Source organism: Rhopalosiphum padi, chromosome 1 (assembly GCF_020882245.1).
Source record: "Rhopalosiphum padi isolate XX-2018 chromosome 1, ASM2088224v1, whole genome shotgun sequence".
Lineage (NCBI taxonomy): Eukaryota > Metazoa > Arthropoda > Insecta > Hemiptera > Aphididae > Rhopalosiphum > Rhopalosiphum padi.
In genome coordinates this window covers 85,074,379-85,097,222 of record NC_083597.1, presented here as the reverse complement: position 1 = coordinate 85,097,222, position 22,844 = coordinate 85,074,379, and the positions used below count along the sequence as shown (strand labels likewise).

General features: G+C 29.5%; 1 protein-coding gene across 2 annotated transcripts in view; it reads right to left on the bottom strand.

Moving 5' to 3' along the window:
- LOC132931531 (rho GTPase-activating protein conundrum) overlaps positions 1-22,844 on the bottom strand; it is a 63,252-nt gene that overhangs the window by 22,703 nt on the left and 17,705 nt on the right. Inside the window, exons 1-2 of one of the 2 annotated variants that reach the window (XM_060997434.1) lie at positions 10,122-10,397; positions 6,900-7,049 (exon numbers count right to left, since the gene is read on the bottom strand). In XM_060997434.1, coding sequence (XP_060853417.1) covers positions 6,900-6,905 — 6 coding nt within the window. In that variant the 5' untranslated portion in view covers positions 6,906-7,049; positions 10,122-10,397. Of the gene's footprint in view, positions 1-6,899; positions 7,050-10,121; positions 10,398-22,844 lie in introns of those variants that run through there. The other variant, XM_060997433.1, reaches the window with a different exon arrangement.

Below are 22,844 nucleotides of genomic sequence, written 5' to 3'. Positions count from 1 at the left end.
TTGGGTCGTTATAATTTACAATTCTTCCATCAGCCATACTATATGTTTAATTTACTTCACAGTACGAGGGGATAATATAATCTGTTGCAGGTTTAGCCAAAAGCGTACACATATAACTTCATCTTTAATTATATGATTTTTTTACCTATACATAGTAATAATGTATTAAAAGTCTTTAAAAATGTGGCAGTCAATTAACCTTTTTTTATATTTTTAGTCTATACCTTAAAAATACTTGTTTTGTTAACCAAGAAAACATAATTTGAAAAATACAATTGAATAATATAAGAATAAATAAGTTCACACACAAGTTTACATACAATTTGAAATTTATAGTTTTCGAACAATAAAACTAGAATGCCATTATTTGGAAAATAAAATGCTCATAGAGCCAATTAAAATTCTTATTCTCTAATCTAACCTATAAAAGTCTATATAGTTGTTCAAGTTTAATTATTGAAAAAAACGGGATAATCGTTCTACTATATATAGTAACTAATTTCTAGTAAACTTTGCCCAGAGTAGGTCATTGTAATGGATGTGTTAAATTTGAATTCAATAATAAATTATTGCATACGAAAAACAATTCTGAGCGGAAATGGTGAGTCAACTCCTATTTTAAGGTTGTTTTATAATTTATTAAAACTAATATAAATAATATAGTAAGTTAAAACGATTTTTGCAATAGCATTGCATATCTTATATATAACAATTATTATAATATTATATGACATGAATTATTGTTATTATATCATAAGGCAATATTGTTGTAGGTATAGAACTGTGAAATAGGTTTGTTGTATAAACAACTCAAAGTCAGTTTAAATATTTTCATAATTTTTTAGTTGTTGTAAGACATATTATAAGAAACATTCTATTAAATTTTCAAGCTTTTTGCAGATAAACAAAAATAATAATAAACACAAATAAAAAAAAATAAAAGAGCCGACATTAAAGTCATTTAAGTATATGTAAATTACACAAAAATTGCTAAAATATTTAAAAAAATTATATAGAATCTCGGAAATGGTAGTAAAAGTATTTTGTAAAAATGTCAAGCTTTCTATATTGGTTTATTTTTAACTAGGTACAATCATTAAATAAAATCAATTTTGTTAACATTTTCGTAAAAATTCCAGTTTTTCCCAAATTTTTTTTTTCACTATTTTTTGAAAATATTAGACTTTTCAACTCGTCAAAATATTTACTAGATCACATATAATACCAGAAACTATATTCAAAGTGGAAAAATTAGGTATGTTTACTGTTCTTTATAATTATTTTCTTTGGTAATTTCTTTTCTTTATTTAATTGCATTAAATAAAGTATTAAAACGTAATTATTAAACAAATAGTAGGAAAAATTATCCAAGGAAAATAAAATACATTATATTGCTGGAATGAAATTAATCAGTGATGACTCGTAAATGAGCGGTATAAATATTGTTATTAATTACCAGTATAATCCCAATAAATATTTTATCATCATAAGATGTTTAGCGTGTAGTTACAGTAGTCTAAAATACACTTTCTTCCGGTAAATCAGAAAGCTTTATGGCTGTAACCTATTATAATGGTTCATACTTGAGACATTGTATCAAATCATCTGACGAAATTTACATTGGGTTCAATGAAATTCTTGCTATAATATAGTAAAGTATTAGCTAGGTTGCTAGGTATTATTTTCAGGCACCTTATTTTAAAACCACTTGGTGTCTATTGAATAATTTTTATATAAGAAACATTATAGAAAACAACTTGCAATTTAAATTTACTTTAATATCAGCAAGTAGCAAACATATTTGATGTAACAAAAACTAGTAGTAAGACAGCCTGACACAGATTCTTTAAATTTGTATAACCACGCGTACCTATAGGATAATCGAGATTGAAGTCGAAAAAATTATTTCTACTCGAAGATACGAGTACAAATCGATTTACAAACCAGTTTTAAGAAGTATAAAAACATTTCGTTCACTTGTTTACCGTTGAGAATACTAGATATACAATAATGGTTGTAAGTATCATTACAATAAATTATTTTTCAATTTTTATAAAAAAATAAAAAAAAACGTATCAAAGAAAATTAAATTAACTGTAAGATAAAATATCTAACGAGTTTCAAAGTAAACTGTGATGTTATATAGTGATCGCAAATCGCGATTTGGTATTAAAAGTGAAAATTACAACATGGTTTAAGGTTTAATTGATATAATTTAACACCAGTATGAAAATTAAGCTAGTTTCTTAGAAAAATAACTCATGTTATAATAATAATAATAATGGTAATAAGATAATTACAGTGTATAGTTTTAAGTACATCATACGTAAATCTGCAGTATATAAGCTGCATTGAATTTAAGCACGAATATAATTTAAATCGCATGAGGTACTCAGCATATTATACATAATAATATATACACTCATATACACGCATGCATATATATAGCACATAAGTAGATCTAAAGTTTAAGAGCAGTTTAAAATCATGATATTAAAAAAAAAAAAAAAAAAATAAACTATAAAATTGTTTAACCTACATTTTGTTTGCTACAACCGTAATATGCTTAGTAATATTATGCGTATAACAATTTACATAATATACATTTTTATTTCGTGCTCTGTTTGTAAATATATGAAAAAAAAATTTAAAAAACTTAAATTATTTATTTATTTATTTAAAAAAATGTTTATTGTGTACATTTATATATAAACAATAATAATATGAGGCGTTAAGATAACCATTTGAAAAAAAAAAAAAAAAATTCTATTTGAATAAAACTACGCGATTGTGTTGACTGCATCGAAAACAGACAACACATTAATAGATCCGCGTATACGTTTAATGTTTATCCGTTATGCAATTTAAATGACATCAGCTAAATATTGCAACGCACGGCGTGTACTTCGCGGGATTAACAATGAAAACAATATCACAATTGTTGTTTAAAGCGTAAACGTAGGTGGTTTAGTTTACGGACGGATGATTAGAAGATAGTGATTATGTGTATGCGTATATAAAAAAAAATATACGTATAGTATAAAAGTGATGTTACTATTAGGACAGCCCTATTAGCTGCATCAGGATGTGTAACAAAAATAAATCGTTAATCGTTCACCTATAAATAATATAGACTAAAAACTGTACATTTTTAATCAAATCAATAATTTAATCTAACTGTATTATTGTTTATTACATCCATGACCAATCTTGAAAAAATAATGTATCGAGAAAAAATTGAAATTTTACTTTAAAGCTTACGATTCTACTAGGAATTCAATAACAATTTAATTTTGTTTTTTAATTAACCTAAATAATTGAATATTTTTTTGGTCCACCGAAGTGCGTATATAGACGACATAAAATGCGTACCTATATTGTGTTATTATAATATTATGGTTAGCAATCGACTTGGATAGCTTATAATTCGTTCCAAATGTTTATTAACATAAACGACGCTCGTAAAAACACTGCTTGGAATAAACAGTATTTTAAATATTATGAACGTTCTAGAAGTTTTTAGGTGAACCATATATACGCTTTATGCTTATAAGGGTTTATATATTTAGCTATAATAAAAGTATCAATATCAACAGATCGTAGACCTACCAAATTATTCAACATTTTAACTATCTAACATACGTGTAATAATCCTAACCGATCCGATATGCTCATTTTTGACTATATGGTTCCGGTATGTGGTCTACCGGACGCTATAACAATTACAAATTAAAAATACAGCGTATTAACGTATAAACGGGTTTATCGGATACAACCTACACTTAATTACGAACGGATACATTTTTTACTAGTGAGATAAGCCACATCACTGGAAAACTTCATAGATCCGATATAGCGAATACGCGTCGAAGATCTTCGGTAACAATAATTTTCAAAAACGATGAGAAGATTAACTGAGAGTTTCTGGAAGCCATAGACATTCAAAGGCGTCACAAATCAACAATATTCATATAGCATGATTATCCGTCAATGTGTAAATAAATATTGTTGGAGAGGTATGAATAACATAAAGGTCTCTTTCGCGATACGTTTCATTGACGAAATTTATGTTACCGTTGGTATGGGTATTATTGTATATTATTATATTATAGTAATTAGAAAAGAGCATAATATTAAAGTATTTAAACAAAATTAAATGATGGTAGCATACTATTTAATGAAGTAGCTTTAAAATTGTTTTCCTACATAAATTGTAAATAAATAACAAATTTTATTCTAAAATTATTAAATATTGTTTACTTATATCATTGAGTAATAATATAATAGTATAACCATATGATGCATACCGGAACAACGGCTATGTTTTCAAAACTTATTTGCCTACAACTTCGCGTTAGATGTTTATTTGTCGATTCGACAATAATAATAATAAATAATAATATTGTCATATTTTGTCATCGACAGTGGCGTAGATACACTATAAATACAGGATTAGTATTACATATACGCAGTATATTTAATGTTATATTAGGTATTTATTGGCACACTTGTCTTGTAAACCCGCGCATGTGATGCATAATATACGTAATACCGTAATTATTCGCCGAGTGCTTATAATATGCATTTCCGTTATCAGTTTATGTACACATCACGTACCTACTTATATCGTATTTTATATTTTAAGTTGAGATAATATTTTAATGACGGCGGCAAAGGAGGGTGTGTTGTTGCGGGGCGTACGTTTGTAGGCAAAACCGTCGCCGCCGGAGCGAAGTGGTGGCCGGTGGTCCGGTGTTTTTGTCGGCAGTGGGATGGTGACGACGAGGTGACGGGTGGAAGGAAAAAAGGAGCAATATCAGTGTTTTTGGATAGCGGCAGCGAACACGTTTGCCTTGAGATGGACCCAGCGAGAAAACGACCGGACGAAAACGGCATATGTGTGCCGGTCTCCCCCCCATATCCTTGCCACTCCGCAACATCAATCATTCCCCGGACGCGAAAATACCCACGTTGCCGATTCTACTATATCGATATATTTTATTATTTACTACCAAGGCAGCTATATAGGTGTACGCATATTATAATATATTGTATTATATACTTCGGTGTATACAATAAAATATAATAATATCATTAAAACATAAATAATACAATAGGTAACATATATTATTATTATCATCATGGACATACGAACGCCACGTATTCAGTGCCATAGAACTGTCGCTGACGGAAACACTATCGTTTGAATATTATGATATTGACGATTATTAATAATAATAATTGTTGTTGTTATAATATTATCGACGTCCGTCCGAAAGTCGCGCGGTCGATCGGCAACACGAATTTATATCGATCGCTTTTGTTTCGAGAGAGCTGTTGGCTGGCGACCTCCCCGGCCGCGCGATAGCTCTTCGCCTGCCAAATCTCATTATATTAACATTATGTTCACGGACATTACAACAAACGCCTACCACGCGCCGAGTGCATATCAAAGCAAACGATATGGCTTATAAGTTGTGCACATATTATTACACTGCAGTTGTACACGATGATAATATACATACATATTATTGTTGTTGTATGTGCGCAACACGTCGTGTAGGTATATACTACCTATACACGTTGTATACCCATGGAGACGCGTAGGTATCTACTCGATGCTCATTAAGGGACACCGCCGAGTCGGTTCGTTCGTTCGTTTTATTATCTCCATTATTATTGTTGTTATCGTTTTGTGCTTTTGTATAATACATATATTATTTACTTGTTACCCGCCAACGCCGACCATTAATCGTTGTACACTCGCCATGTCGAAACACGGTCCGGTGACGACATTTTTTTGTCCTGTGTACTCTTTGCCGGAGAGCGTTTCAAAAAATTAATTGACTGGTAACTGGTTGCGATGTATGTATAAAATGTATCATGTAATAAACCGTGTACCGTATCAGCATAACGCGAATATGTATTAAATATATGGTATAAAGATACGCTGTAAGAATATGCACACTCGGAGAAACGCGCTAATTATCGTATATAATATCATATACAACACAGGCTGATTATTTTTGACTATAAACACCAATTTCATCAGTATAATTGAATAATTTAATTAAACGTTGCCTAGTGCATTATTTATTACATAATTTAATTTTAGATAAGATTAGTTAAGACTTTTATAGTCAAGGGATGGTACACCTTGTGCGTTTGCTCCATTATTTACTATGCTTATCTATAAAAACTTTAAAACCTACTTATGGGAAGGGCTTTTATGTAATCATTTAAGGCGTAGGTAAAAACATACAAAGTAAAATCGAAGGTTGTTTATGACAAAATCTTTAATATTTTTCTAAGGTTTTCAAAATATTATTAAACATGCATTCGTAGGATTCAGTTTACATGTTCCTTGTATTGTGAAATTATTTATTATGATATAGAAGATTTAAATTCAGTTATATAACTTTCAATTTTGCTACGCGTCTGGAACATTTTAAAAATACATTTTAACTGTGATAATTAATTAATTAAATTAAAAAAATTAAGTTATCATAGTTTCTCCAACAAAAAATGTATTTATTTTTCTTACAACTACCTATAATAAAATTTATTCAACAAAAATGTGAAGTTATTAGTTATTACTATGAAAGAAATGAAGCCCCTCGATATATCTATAAAATAGGGTAAAAACATGTTTATACGATGAAATATTATGTAAAATAAATGTAAATCAGTGATGAGGAAAAATTTAAAACATACTCCCAACCTAAGTTTAATGATGTTCCTTAAATTTTAAATATATTAATATTTTCATTACCCGTTAATAAGTTATGAATTATTCAAGAATTATTTTCCATCGATATAATTTATATTTTAAACTATATAATACTTGAAATGGAATGCGATAATACAAAAGTTTTAAAAAGTAAATAATATTATCTTACCTTCATTAGATTCAACTTAATTGATGGAATATTGAAGTCGAGCTTCTAAAATAATGATTAGTGACAGCAAGACAAGAATCAAAACTTTTCATGAATACGTTTATGATTCCCAAAATGATCCATAACTGATTTATTTCTCCGCATCGTCAACTAAAAAAAAATAAATTGTAAATTATATTAATATTTTGTTTTGAGAATAATTCTTATTTAAATCTAAATAATAACTATTTTTTCATGATGTTATTATTATTAAAGATAATATTATTTTTCGACCAAATTTTCACCATTAACATTTTATTTATTATAGGCACTGTATTCTTATTAAATTGTAATATTTAAATGGTTGAATTAATAAAGTCTAAATAGACACACACCAATTCTTATGAAATTCGTATGTGGTGATGCACTGATACTGAGGTAATGTACGTGATCTTTTAATTTTTTGTTTTTAAAGATAATGTAGCAGCAGAGCCTTATAAACTATAATAAAACGCATTATTTTAATTGGATAGACTCTTTCTGGGTGGCAGATAAAATAGATGATGACTTAATTTGCCATCACACGACGAGAAAAGGATAATGATTACTATAAAAAATAACGAAGGGAAAATGTAATATCCATCCCTTAAAAAAAATCAAATTGATTACCTATATAACGAAGAACTATATAATTATATTAGGTTTTAAACAAATTGATAAACGAGATTATCTTATTGAGATTATAATCTATACTCTATAGATAGAAAATTAGATTAAATCATTAACTTAGCTCAAAAATTAAATGAAAAAAAAAATCAAGTCTATATTCTTTAATAGATATTAAAAAAATATCGGTTAAGTGCGATCAAATCAAGTTTGAGTATATCTATATTCGTCGAAATAAATTACACTAACTTTATGGATATAAAAAATAAATTGCAATAACTCACCAACGAACGAGTAGTAAAAATGGGAATCTATATTAGTTGAAATTAAAATAAAAAACAAAAACGTTATAGAAAACGTATTACTAAATTATTACATAAAATGTAAAATTTAGAACTGTATATTTAAGTTTAATACAGATATGTAGGCTAAACTGGGATAGGCACCAGATATGGGTATTATATCTATTATATAACGAGATAAGGCCACAATTTTAACATTGTAAAAACTAAAAACGTTCTAAATATGTATGCATTTATAATAATATTATGTATGATATATATGTAACGTCGCGCCAAACTTTTACTTAATAATATTATACGCGAAGACGAAGACACGAGTTCGAATAATATTGCGAGAGAGACATAGCAAATATAAACCAAAACCATAACGCTGTGAGCTAGCAATATGTATAATGCGCTTTGTGTTGAGTAAAATAGTGTAATATATAATAATATAATATAGTAAATTGCATCATACTGCAGTAAAATAATGTTATAGTCTCATTGGCTGAATCTTCGTAATTAATAATAATAATGTTATCGTACACGAAAAGTACACATTTTATATGGACCGTTTAACGCGCTTTTGAAATAACATAAAAAATTAAACCGATACGCCTTCACCTTTTCTCTATTCGTCTGTCCGCGAGACCGACGACTGCACACGGTCCACACGGACGAGAGGAAAAGTAAATAATATATGTACGAAACACGTGTATAATATAATAATAATAATAAAAATAATAGTTAAATAATATAATAATACGAGATGAACACGGTGTGCCGTTTTAGGTATAATGTATGCGAGCGCACGGCGTCTGCAACACACACAACACACACGTTCGTCCGCGGAAATTTCTCCGGTTTCACGGTAATCCCGCGGAGAGTGAGCGCGCGATCAGCGCTATGTGAAAAACCGCAGTAACAAAATCACGTATATAATAATAATGTTATGTTATACTCGTCTGTGCAAACAATAGAGGAGGAAGGAAAAAAAGAAAAATCACGAATCGTACATCATAGTACAATCATATAATATATATAGTATTTATAGGTACAACATAATATAACACGGTTCGTAAATTGTCGAAAAAAACATAATAATAGTAAAAACACCGACAGAAATGTGATCGATCATAACTAAAAAATTATTATACGCTATTACTATTACTATTATTATTATTATTATTATTATTATTATTGTTATTATTACTACCACAGGCATGTAAAGGATATAATATTATTTTTATGTCTGTGATTATACTATATACACGTCATGTACGTAAGGCGCGGCGGCGAGGTTTTCGCGACTCGACGTTTATGTGGAACAACCACACACGAGGCATTATATAGAAAAGCGAAAGTCAGCAGCGCGCGGCGACCAAAAGATTCTTCTGTAACACGGTGTCGATTCGGACATTTGGCCTGCGGTGTGTGAGTGTGTGTGCGTACACCCATTACCCCGATGAATTAAATATTATTATTATTATTATTTTAAGGACGACAAAATTCGACGAATCCGCGACCAATGCCGATGTCCCCGGAGGCGGATTTCGCAAAACGCACACACATAATAATAATATATTACACGGTATCTGTGCACTAGTGTACTGTACTCACAAAAACGATACAATTATGTGTATGTGTATGTGTGTGTGTGTGTGTGTGTGTGTGTGTGTGTGTGTGTGTGTGTGTGTGTGTGTGTGTGTGTGTGTGTGTGTGTGTGTGTGAAAGAGTACAACACGTAGGCAGGTGTATTATACGTATATTCCATGTCTCGATAGTTCGTATAATATAATATATAATACAATAATAGCCACCTATGAGATCCGAATATTCCGTTCGATTAAGTATGAAATATTATTATTATAATTTAAAAGTTATGACGTATAATAGGTAGTAAAACCACCACGCGTATACCGACAATACTGTATTCGGTCACCACGGGTCGACAACACATTATACACAGGTATTTACTGTTATTATTATTAATTATGATTATAATACAGATACGTTTTCGGGTCATCGTAGACTGTCTCCTCTTTCGTAAGGCTTTCAATATTTATACTATAGACGGTCAAAAATAATGATTTAAACACCAAAACGTAATATACTAATACTGTATAAATTACAAAATGGTGTATTTCGCAATAATCGAATATTAATATGTAACCAAAGAGAAATACATCACGAATCACACCGTTTCGAGTAACAACGAAACATCGCCTTTGAATATTTACGAATATTATGGTACCTAAATTACATTAAAATCTAACGTAAATCATCAGAAACTCACTTGTAAATATTGTTAAATTGGCCATCTGTATTTTCTTTAGGCGTCCACTTGTGCCTTATTTTCGACATCGCGTTTAATTTTCAAAATTAATTAGACTTAGACAAAATAAATAGTTAAATGTATTACATTTAACGATTATACTGAGGTAAAATCGAGTGTGATGTATTGTAAATAATTTTATATATTATAGGTACTTAATATATTAACATAATATATAACATAGAAAGAGAAATGTATTATGGTATAATATGGATTTTACATTTTTTATGTTACCAAACTACAATAAACACGAACCAAAGACTGACGACCTTATATAGGTACCGCAAGTATATGTAATTTCCAAACCATAGATTTATCTAAGCTCTTTGATTAGATAATTAATTAATACCAATAATTTCAAATTAATATATATCGACGTAACAGAGTTCATTGCCATTGTAATAATTGCGTTCATCAATTGATTATTGTTTATTACCCTCTTCACTCATAATTACGTTATGGCTAGAGTAACGACACTACAACAAGCCATTCATTATTTAATTTTCTATTATATAGTATAACGTGTACAAAACAAAAAGTATACACAAGTATACAATAAGTCATGGACCGTGATTAGGATTATGTATTATACATAGATTCATTATATATACTATAGCGTTGTACAAAATTAAAATCCCTTACACTAGCATGTAATAATTTATAATATTCGCCAATAATATTTTGTATTCGATAAAGCAAGTTTAACTAAATACATTAGAAGTCATAAGCGGCTAACTGCAGTTTGTTAAAAAAAAAATTAATGCATTGTTTTTCAAATACCATTTTACGAGTTAGTTATTAATCATGTCGTAATTATTAAAATAATTAAATATTTATATAAGTAGTAAAAACCAAAAATATTTTTATCGTGGTGATTGATGTTTAATTTTGTCATATTTTGTAGTAAATAGTAATTACATTTTTCATTTATGTATATTGTATAATATACTTCAATACTTTATAGATAAATAATAATCAATTCGGTATTCGACATGATAATTAATGGTTTTATTTATTCAACACAAAAGTACATGAGATGGTTACTTATTTTGATTTGTAAAAAACAAGTTTGCGCGTTTAAAAAAAATACGACGCACAACGTTTAAAAATTAATTAATTAAAGAATGATTACTATATGTATAATATAATATAGTATACATAATATGTACATAGTACATGTATACATTGTATATAATAAAATAATAAATCGTATGATAAATAAATGTTTAGCATCTATGTATATATATGTATATATGTATATATTGCAGTGCTTATAATTATGCTATTTTGAAGTCGATGATAGTTTGAATAAAGTATCAAAATGAAAAGTTGTAATTTTTTTTTATTTTATTATAATTTAGATTCCGTAAGTAGTAAAGTTATGTATTGGTTTTAAAATTATATTTTTTTTTTCGAAGACTATAAAAATATACTAAATAGTAAAATTTACTGAGGTAATATAACATGTTAAAACATTTTATAACAAATTATTATATTTTATTATATTTTCACACATAAATTTGTCAAACAAATATAGTTAAATCATAAAAAATTAACATTAATCATTTTGCACATAGTGTTATGAAATAATTTTGATAATTAAAAATCAAATTTATGGACATAATCATATTAATTAAGTATAAAAACGTTCAAGTTCAATTATTGTTATAATTATAATTTAAAGACAACCGTATTAGCCGAATAGGGAACTATAAGTTTTTTCCAAAAAGGAGACCACTATGTACTAATAAGGTACGGACGTTTCCACGACCTATACGGTAGATCCGTGTTTCCCAACTTCTTTTACTCGCGGAACCTTTGCAGGAGCTTGAACGTTTTGTGGAACCCCCATATAATTTTTGGAGCTTTTCTATGTTCAAATCAAAATTATTATTAATTAATTTATATTTTCCCAAATTTCTCACGGAACCCTTGGAACAGGCTGACTGAACCCTTAGGTTCCGCGGAACACCAGTTGGGATTATATTTTGCACCTGTTGAAAATAATCGCGGTATATATGTCCTATTAGATATGATTAGATGACACTGTCGCGATGACTAATCGAAATAATGATAAATACATTTCGATACGGTTCAACATTTTATTAATCGTACTATATTTTATCCATTACGTTTTTGTTCGCTATAAAATATTATTATTTATTAGCCACAGTTTAACGTCGTGAAACGTTTTTTTCCACCATATTATAGTATGTTATATACATAGATATATTATAGGTAGATATACCGCTACTATTATATTATACTATAACGATTCGGATTTCATATTATGTTTCTTTTTATGTTGCAGCAGCAATAGTGATGCATTATAATATTGGCAACTGGCTTTCGATGAAAACCGTAAAACAATCGCTAGGAGATAACATATTATGTGTAGCCATATTACGGGACTAGGTATCTGTCGGCGAGAATAACACATCAGCTGACTTCGCACAATGTCTACTAATATATTATACTGGAAAAGCGACTGAGATGACATACAAAATGACATCGTTGAACAAAATAAACGTGATATATATCATTATTGTGTTGCTAAAGTGCTGTAAGACGAAATGAAAAATCGCAAATGTCCATTATTTTGTAGACCTCTTGATGAGCCGCGTTGTTGTGCTTTATACATTTATAGAGTTGTAGGTAATATAGGTAAATTATAGTACACATGGTAAGGAACGGGTTATTGGGAGGAGGTTTGGGGAATAGGAAGAGGATCTGACTGTTTCGGAGGGTAATTTGATAAATTACCGTCAACAATTATATGAAAATCAATAAAATACTTTTATCACGGTTAAACAAACGAGATAAAGAAAAAAAAGCATAGTGGCAGTGAGACGTTTCCGGCGAAAGATAAAGACTGACTCAACAGAATGATATGCCTAGGTAACGTAATTAATAAGTTGTACTAGTTATATCTATAACTTGCAAACAACTGCTATATCGTAAAAAATCCCAGATCATTGATCAGTATTAGGTCTTGTTTTGTTTTATTCGAGCCACAGTTATTTTGTTATTGCCGTTGATTATAAAGTCGACCGTGAGTTCAAAAACTCAAAATGGGCCCGTATTTAGATTTTTTCCACCCATTTCTATAAAAAAAACTGTACACAATAAGTTCTTTGTGTACCTATAACAAAAATATAAATTTAACAGACTGTTGATATTGCTTTACGAGATCGCACCATTTTCGACGTTACGATACTGGGATTTAAAAATGAGTTAATTGCTGATACACTGCGTTAGTAACACTGAATGGTATCTCAAATTCCATTTTTTAAACGTGTTACGTAGAAAACAATTGGTCGCGGACCAATTGGTCCGTTTAATACCGATACACAGGAACGCAATGACGACGCTGCCGCTGTTGATAATAATGTAATAAAATATAACATTTTACCTACGGGTATAGTATTGCGTAGTGAATACTGATCGTTATAATATTAATTGTAGGCACGTCATTATTATAGTATAACGGTTATCGTTGTACGCCGAGCGATAATTTTACCGTGTGTGTTCATTTTTCTACTCCACGGGCGCAAAAAAAATGTATACACTTTTACGGGTCTGAAGCACGTGATCCGAAGAGTGCACGACATATATAACACTACTACAACAGAGCTTTAATACGCACTCGACACGAGTGTACATAGGCACTCATTACGATGAGCCGTTTTCAGAACGTCACCGCAGCGGAGACATGTAGTAATATGGGATAAAACCAAATCGGCCACAAGCACACTATAAATACGTTATCGCGTAAAAACTACAATAAATTCGCATGATATGAATTTATCTCTCGCGGATCATAGCGGCTTTGCATGTTTGCGCGTGCCGCAAGTTTAACGACGCATTTGTTTTTCCGCAAACGTACGTCATCATCTTTTATTGCGAGGATGTCGAAGACGACCGTCGTCGTGGGGAATTAGTCATCAGAACGTGCGCGTTTAACGGACGACCGATTACATATACGTAGGTATAATGTTTTGTATCTTGTAGGTATATATAACAGACGTCTGTCAGATAGTCGTCGTACAGAGTATACCTATTACCTATATAATATACGCTGCGGATTCAAATAATCGTGATGATTTATATACATACATACGCACATGAGAAATTATTATTATTATTACTATTATGTTGTGTTTTGTACATAACACAATGGCGAAATGACGATAAAACGCATTTTGTACGAGGTGAGGACGGGCTATATAGGAGTATAGTATAATATTATTAACGGACGAGCAGTGAATCCATCGTAAATTCGTAACCACACATTACAGTACAATGAATTATGAATTATGATGTTATGTAATTGAGTCGTTTAGAATTGGTGAAATGACGATGTGCGTACGAAAAACTTCAAGCTAAATATATTGTGTATATATATTATATATATATATATATATGTGTGTATGCGTGTATAATGTATACATACATATTGGTTGAAGATGATTAATGTAAAACAAAATTAAGTTCAGAGGTCGAATAACGATTTCGCAGACAGTGTATGCTGACTTTATATAGACAGTTAGTAGGTACATATGATATTAGTAAAGATATAATATGTGTAGCATGTGTTTGAATAGCAAAAAAAATATCTATAAGTATTACGAAAATGTGGATAACTGCGCCCAAACGACCTTTATTTTTAATAAACTGCGCTCTTCAATGCTACGATATACAATTTATAAATCCAGAAAGTGTACCTGAGTATTTCGTAAATAATTTAATGAAATAAAAACAAAGGATGACATGATTTAAATTACTATATGTCTATATATAACTGTAAGTGAAAAAGCTCAGTCTCCGCCTGAAATATGGGCTCAAGAAACCCTATCAGAGTATCCTAATGTACTGTAATTCAGAAACATTTGATGCGATACGCTAAAATAAAGTTATAAGACGTAAGAACTAAGAAGAAGACAAGAGATACTTTACACCACTACCTATTTATAATCTAAGCATTGTATATAACATTAATACGCAAGAAAAGTCAGTTTGCTAGTGGAAGGAATTTAGAACAGTAAAATGTGTTGATACAAAGGACACTTTAAAACAAAATAACAATAATATATTACGCGTTGTTAAGTTAACACCAATGGCCTAATACTACATTTGATTTACGTTATAAATTTAGGGTGGAGCTGACGATTACGCTCGTCTGCTACGAGATCCACAATTTTATTTTTATAATACCTACTAATATACCTTGCGTGCACTGCAGTTAATGGTCAATTCTAATTTTGTAAGATTTTTGTCTACGCCAAACGTTCTAGTTGTTGGCTTATATTATATAATATTCCGGATATACCTACACAACAATATTTATAAAGTAGGAAGATGAGATAACACTGCGGTACAGTATACTCTCCCCTCTACCAACACCGCCCTGAAGCGAAGTTATGATAAGTTATATAATATAATAAGCGATTTTCATTCGTGTGGCGGTGGTCTATCTTCTTATGATAGGTCGTGATTACACGCGATTTTGTTGCATCCGTCTGGCAACCAGTAGTGCCGGGTGCCCGAAAAGTCGTGACTGGCCCCGTGGAAGGACGAGATGGTTGTCATAATAATTTTCCTGACGCACACTGCACACATACATATGCGGATGGACCGCGAACCGCAATGCAAGACAAAAGCTTGTGTGAATACGTTTAAATATTATATATTAGCTAACAATCCGATTTAAACAACACGAAAACGATAATTTGGCAAGTTTGGGTGAATATTTTGGTTACGCATACGTAAAAATAAACAGTCACGTCACGATTAAAACATAAACCACCTCCTATATAGGGTTTAATTGATTTTTAACAGATTTAAAATAAAAATAATATTATACCTACGTCTTACATGACTATTTTCTGATTACAGTAAGAAACAGCTGATGTATACGGAATACGGATATCTATAGCTGTGTTATTTATTGTTATATTGTTTAACCTAACCTATGTTTCGTAAATAAGTATGTATAAACGTTTTTTCTTCGACCATATGTATGGTTGAAGGTTTTTTTCATTAAATACATTTTATAAAATATATTTTTTGAAACTGATATTCTTCATTGATATGATGGAAAAGGATCGTAATGTAAAAATCAAAATATTAGTTTAAAATGACCAAAATCAAAATCAACATTTTAAGATGTTGTATAATATTATTATAAAATACAGAATGGAAAATTATCCATTTTTTACATTAAAAAAGACTATCTGGGTAGTGGGTATATTACAAGGCTGTATACATATAAGGAGTATTTAATCGTAAAATAATAAATCTTTGGAAAAATATTATTATTTAATGTTATGCTTTTAATATAAATAGAGACTTCAATGAGAGAGACATTTTTTGTGTAAACAATATTTCTTTGAACACATCTGATTTAATTACATTAGACATTAATTTTTTAATAATTGTATCGAACAAAATAATACGTAAAATCTAATTTTGATAACATGATGGGTTGAAATTATTATTTTTTGTTATTAGCTAATTAGACTATAATAAATAATATATCTACATTTATCTACATTTATCTATACATATATATATATAATTTATCATAAAAATAATAATCATCTAAGATTTACCTTGAAACTTGTCGAGTTGACCTCGAATTATTTTATTTATTGATTAATTTGTGTAAAATAAATTACACAACAATAATATAGTTAATTTATAAATTGTATTATTCATTGTAGATCATTAATAGTTTTTTTCCAATTTTCATAACTTCGACGTACTATAATACATTAATATGTCATAATATAATATAAATACTATACTATATCAGACGTATACAAATCAGTACAACTAGTGCAAGGTTAATTTATATTCATTTAAAATATTCTTTCGCCGTGTTTTGAATACAACTATAATTTATATCTTATATGTATGAAAATTATTCAAAATTTATATAGGTGTACGTCTTATGGTCAAACCGCTTCAATGTTTTAACAGAGTATGCAATCCAGCAAAATTAATTTCATATTATGGTTTCCTCATAAAAAAAAAAAAAAATTAAAATATTGGCCATTGATCAATTAATTAATTATTACAAGCGTGGATAAGTATAAATTATGCACATTCAGCATGTGAATTAAGTATGTATGGGATTTCGAAAATATTAATATTAACAATGTTTTATGAATATTATACTTAAGAAATCTTGTCTTAAAAAATATATATGACAAAGTTTGAAGGTGACCGATATATAATACATTTTAAATTTTAATATATTATGTACAAGTGCATGACCCGATTAAGCGCAATAATAGTTTACTGAGAAAACGTATTGACAATTGTATTGTTAACGATACATATTTTGATTACCACAGCTGACCGGTGTACGACATATTAAGAGATTTGCATTTATACTCCGACAATGACAAATAAAGCTTCGTCGTAGATAATAAATTCATAATTAATTTCATCCATTGTAGTCGCATTTGTAGTTTCACAACCAATATTCTTATCTTCTTTTCTCTCGGCACACAATAAAATAGACGATATTTTTTTTTACTTCTTATACCGTCTAGGTAGCTGGTACAGGCAGATACATTGTTCTGGCGTACAATGGAAAACCAATTTTGTAGACTTCAATAATCTATTTGAACTCGTGGATAAACAACAAATATAAATATGCCGTCAAATTTTCAACGGGGAAAAAATATGAAAATAAAAACAATAATCATTTCTTAGTTATTGATATGAACTCGATTGCAAACGGGAAACTTTCAATTTTTGATTGCAAATTTAACATAACTGCCGGTTTTTCAAACACCGAAGTTATAAACACATCAATATAATAACGAATCCGTCGAGATACGATGATGAATATATCGTCCTACTTTCGTCTTTCCTGCTGCTGCATCGATAAATATAATTACACACTGTTGGATCGCACCAGTCAAACATTTTCTAAACCGTTTCCAAATCGTGCCATATATTTTTTACGCATAATGAACTTTTTTTCTAGCGAGATCTTAAGGGACATTAATATCTAATAGTATTATTATTATATATATAGAATTCAAGTATTCATCGAAAAATTTGTACCACTTCAGCCAACGGATTAAGCGTAGAAACCGATCGAACTCATAGTTGACACATATTATACATATAATACATCAGGACATATATTCCGCGCTGTATAATGCATTATTTATTATTTATTTATTTATTTATTTATTTATTTATTAACGGCTTGGAATTATCACGACGTACGCGGCAAAAGATAGTTTCGAAACAAAGGCGTTGAACCACATGCTAATAAGTGACAAAAAATAATACGAAAATCGTTGTCGTTTAGGCACTATACTAGACGTGCCACGCGTGGAGTTAAACTAAAGTTTGGGAGTAAACTGCAATAACTGAGAAACCATCCAGTCAGAGTCTACGTGTAAACATTTACGTATATATCCGGCGCCAATGACTCGTAGCTTCGTGAGTAATTCACTAATGCGAAATGCGATTGGACTCGATTAGCCGAATATGGTCAGAAATATCGTAAGTATTCTAAATTATCATGTAAACATATTGCGCCATACATTATACATAGGTAATTTAATGTAGAAATATGTAACAATTTAATAGGTATATATATATTGTATAATATACAAGGTGATTCTTTTGCAGAAAATACTAATTTTATAGTTAAGTATCAATATTTTTTTACATAATTTGATGACATTGTTTCAGACATCTTTGAAAAAAAAAGTCTAACTATTATTTGTTATCGTTATTATTTTTAATCTACATATTTTTATATATTTGGATCACTTAATACATTTTTAGTTTAATATTTATGAAGTACAATATATTTTATGAAAATTTGTCTAAGTTATGAATGTTATGATACTTACTTTACGTACAGTGTTTAAATTTAGATGATTAATGTAGTAGTGTGGAATTGGGGTTTTGGGCCCCCACTAGATGTTAATCCAACACTGATCAATTTAACTTCAAATACTAATTAACTATCGTTAAAAATTCGATTTTTAAGTATTGAAATCTTCGAATTTTGATTAAAAATATGAAGTTAATACTGATGTTGGAATGCAAAAAGTGAAACAAAATATAAAAATTACAATGATAAAAAATATAATTGAAAAAAATACTAACTTAATAATAGTTATTCGAGGAGCTGTTGAAATTGCTGAGTATGGTGGTTATATGTTGTAGGAGTGGAATTCATGGTAAATAAAAGACGGATGTAAGAAAGAAACAAAAATAAGTCAAATTTTACTTGGGCTTGTAGTTGAGAGAATAGTTATAAGGACAATGTTTTAAAAAATGATATACACGAAGGGGGTAATGATCAAATTAAATAATTGATAGATAATATTTGTTGTCCTACTAATTCGTAACAGATGAACCACGGTCAGTGTCGGGTAAGATAAAATAATTTTATGATTAGGGAAGGAGGTCGAAACAAGTTTTTCAAACGAAAGTTTCTTGAGTTTTTTGAGTGCTTAACGAATAATTAAGGGAATGTAATCGATTTATAATATATAATACGTCATCAATCAAAAATGTCGAATTCTTGTAGACTATATTATAGTGCGTATGCCGCGTTCACCAACATATCGTATTATATTCATACACCGAAATATCGAATACATTCAATATCTGTCGACGATCGTGCCGGTTCGTACATAATATAATACGTTTATCGTTGTCGAACAAATCACTTTCATAATATATATTGTACACAATAATAAAGCGACGAAAAAAAATGTACCAAATGAGTATTTATTTTCTTTCTTCTGCAGCCAAACAGACGACGCAGTATATAATAGTTGAAAATATGGTCTCGATTTAACGGTATTAATGCTAAACGATTCCTCAGCCCCATTTTAATCGACGTCGACAATTACGATACGCTTGCCTATATTATAAAATCAATAATAATTGAAAATATTCCTATGCACTTTTTACGTACTGTATGCATTGTATGCGTCGAAAGATGTGTTCGTTTCCAATCGAAATTAACATTTAAACGGTCGTTGCAATCATGTATAAGTATCCATAATAATGTTAATATTATGTTTACTTGATTGATATTATTACCATTATCTATCACGCAACAATGCGCATTATATACAATATACATACAATATTTATTTAATATGAGCAATACGAGTTTATGTCGTTTCGAAACGTTAAGGTGCGGCGTTCAACGTACAACAGTATATATAGGTAATATATATACCTATTACCTACTACCTATATTATAATATTTTATGGGATAAATAAAACTCAATTCAATTGCTTTTATTATAACAGTATTACTACTTTATACTATAGTAACTATTTTGTTTTTAAAAATGTTTATACGAGTATAAATGCGTATTAAAAAATGTACGTCGTTGTATAATACTAATTTTTTACTTATATGAATTCTTTAAATGTATGTATGTTTCATTGGTTAGTTAAAAAAATTGTGCCTGATACAGAAAAAAAAATACTGACAAATACAACATTATTGTTTGTTATTTGCGCGGGAATAATATTATTATTATAGTGATGATGTACCTACATGATTACACGATCAAGAATTAGCCAGTTGTGATGGTTATTACGAAATTTGAAGAAATAAAATATTTGTTATGTTTCCATATTCGACTCGATATTACAATAATATCCACTTGTGTTAACGACGTGCGGTTTATTTTCTTCAACAATTTCTGTGGATATGTATGCCTAGAGGTATGTGATGGTATGCATCCGACTGACCGTGGCTCGGCATGATATGCAACTGGAATTATTCATCATCATCGTTATTAAATATTATGTTTAAACGTCGATTGCGAAATAGACGCAAGGTGAGAAACAATGGACGTTTGAAAATAAATGCATAGCGCGTAAACATATCATAATCTATTGGTCGTATATACCGTTTGTACGGCGTGAATAAAAAGCCAAATGGAAATAGTATCTTGAATTATTACGTAGGCACTCTATGCGTGTATAAGTGTACGCATACGGCGAACTCTTATTGCGTACTGAACCAGATGCAGAACATTTTTATAATAATATGCCTTTATTAAAACACCATAGATAACTATTTATGTCTGCCGAAAATTTAAAAATAAATAAATATATACACAACAATCCAGCTCAAAATTTAACGGTCGAGGATGTAATCGCAGTAAAACCAATACATTCTCGGCACTTCACCAGGAATCTAAAAATCGAAGATATCACTATTTTCTGATTGTCATATGCGTAGGTATACTTAATATATTGTTGTAATGTAATTATTGTTATTGTTACACCTCTTACACCTATATAATGCAAATTGTGAAACGTGTAATGTTATTGTTCTTTTTGTACGTACGCATAGCTTGGCGGTTAATGTTATTACAAACAATTTGTTTAATTTTAAACTAAACTAAAAAGAGAGGGTAAGGGAGTACAATAAGAATATTGTGACCAGACAATTTTGCAAATGACCATTTGGTATCGACAGTTTAAAAATTGAAATAACTTCCGACTAAATCATGTCTGTATAACACCCAATGGTCTTTGGTTTATTTTAAATACTTGTTCATAAAAGCCTTTGTACGAATTAGTATACATGAAAAAATATATTTCTCTATAGAATAACTTACGAATGATTGATCAAGTATTTTCAAATAAACTAAGCAGTTTAAGGGTCGGAGATAATCGGAATAAGTGTCAAAGGATATACTATCTCAACACATTGAAATATCAAAATCAACACGAACCCTTACAGGACTATAACAGGAGTCACTGCAGCCCTTTGTTATATTAAATTACGATAGTATATACATACGCTTAATTTTTAACATATTAAATTGTTACATAGTCTCAAATTCTCAATCATAGCTGTAGGTACAGAAATTCATTAATACAAAAAATATAATTATATGATGTATTATGTACCGTCTATACTGTTCAATTTGTATGACGTATATAAACTATTGTATGTTATTAGAAATTAGATAATTTATATTAAATAAAATGACAGCATTTTTAGTATAATTCTGATCCTCGAAATGTGGAACAATTAATTAAAAGCTGAGCACAGAAATTACAACAACAATTGGGGAGAGTACCATTGGACTATACTTACGTCTCATGAAAAATATAGGTTGTTTAAAAACGAACGTTCCACTGAGCGTTTTTCGATACAGACACGGAATATTTCATGCACTTAATTATTATTTTATTCCGGCTGTACTAGACTGTGTATTTAGTGATTTACAACTTTAATATAATATAATGTATCCTATTAAAGCGTTGTCCTCAAAAACGAATTTTACGCACCGAATTCACCATGAGATCTGCCAAAGTCTATGTGGTGTAATTACCATGAAGTGATTATTTTAATCGTCGAATTATTATTTTTTTTTCACGCAAACACTGTTTCAATACATATAAATAATAGAAATTGACAATGCCTAACTATAATCTGTAGATATATAAAAGTGAAATGTAAATGTGGCAATAAAATATAATATACATCTGAATCCAATGGTACGGAACACCACAGTGAAATAACTTTTAGTTTCAAAACGAACTTTAGTCATATAAAATTGCAACGTTTTTTCGTGTTTATTGTGCTTTACAGAAGTAGGCTGTATCTATAGGTAATTTTGCATACTTCACTCGCGGAGGACATATATTATTTACTTA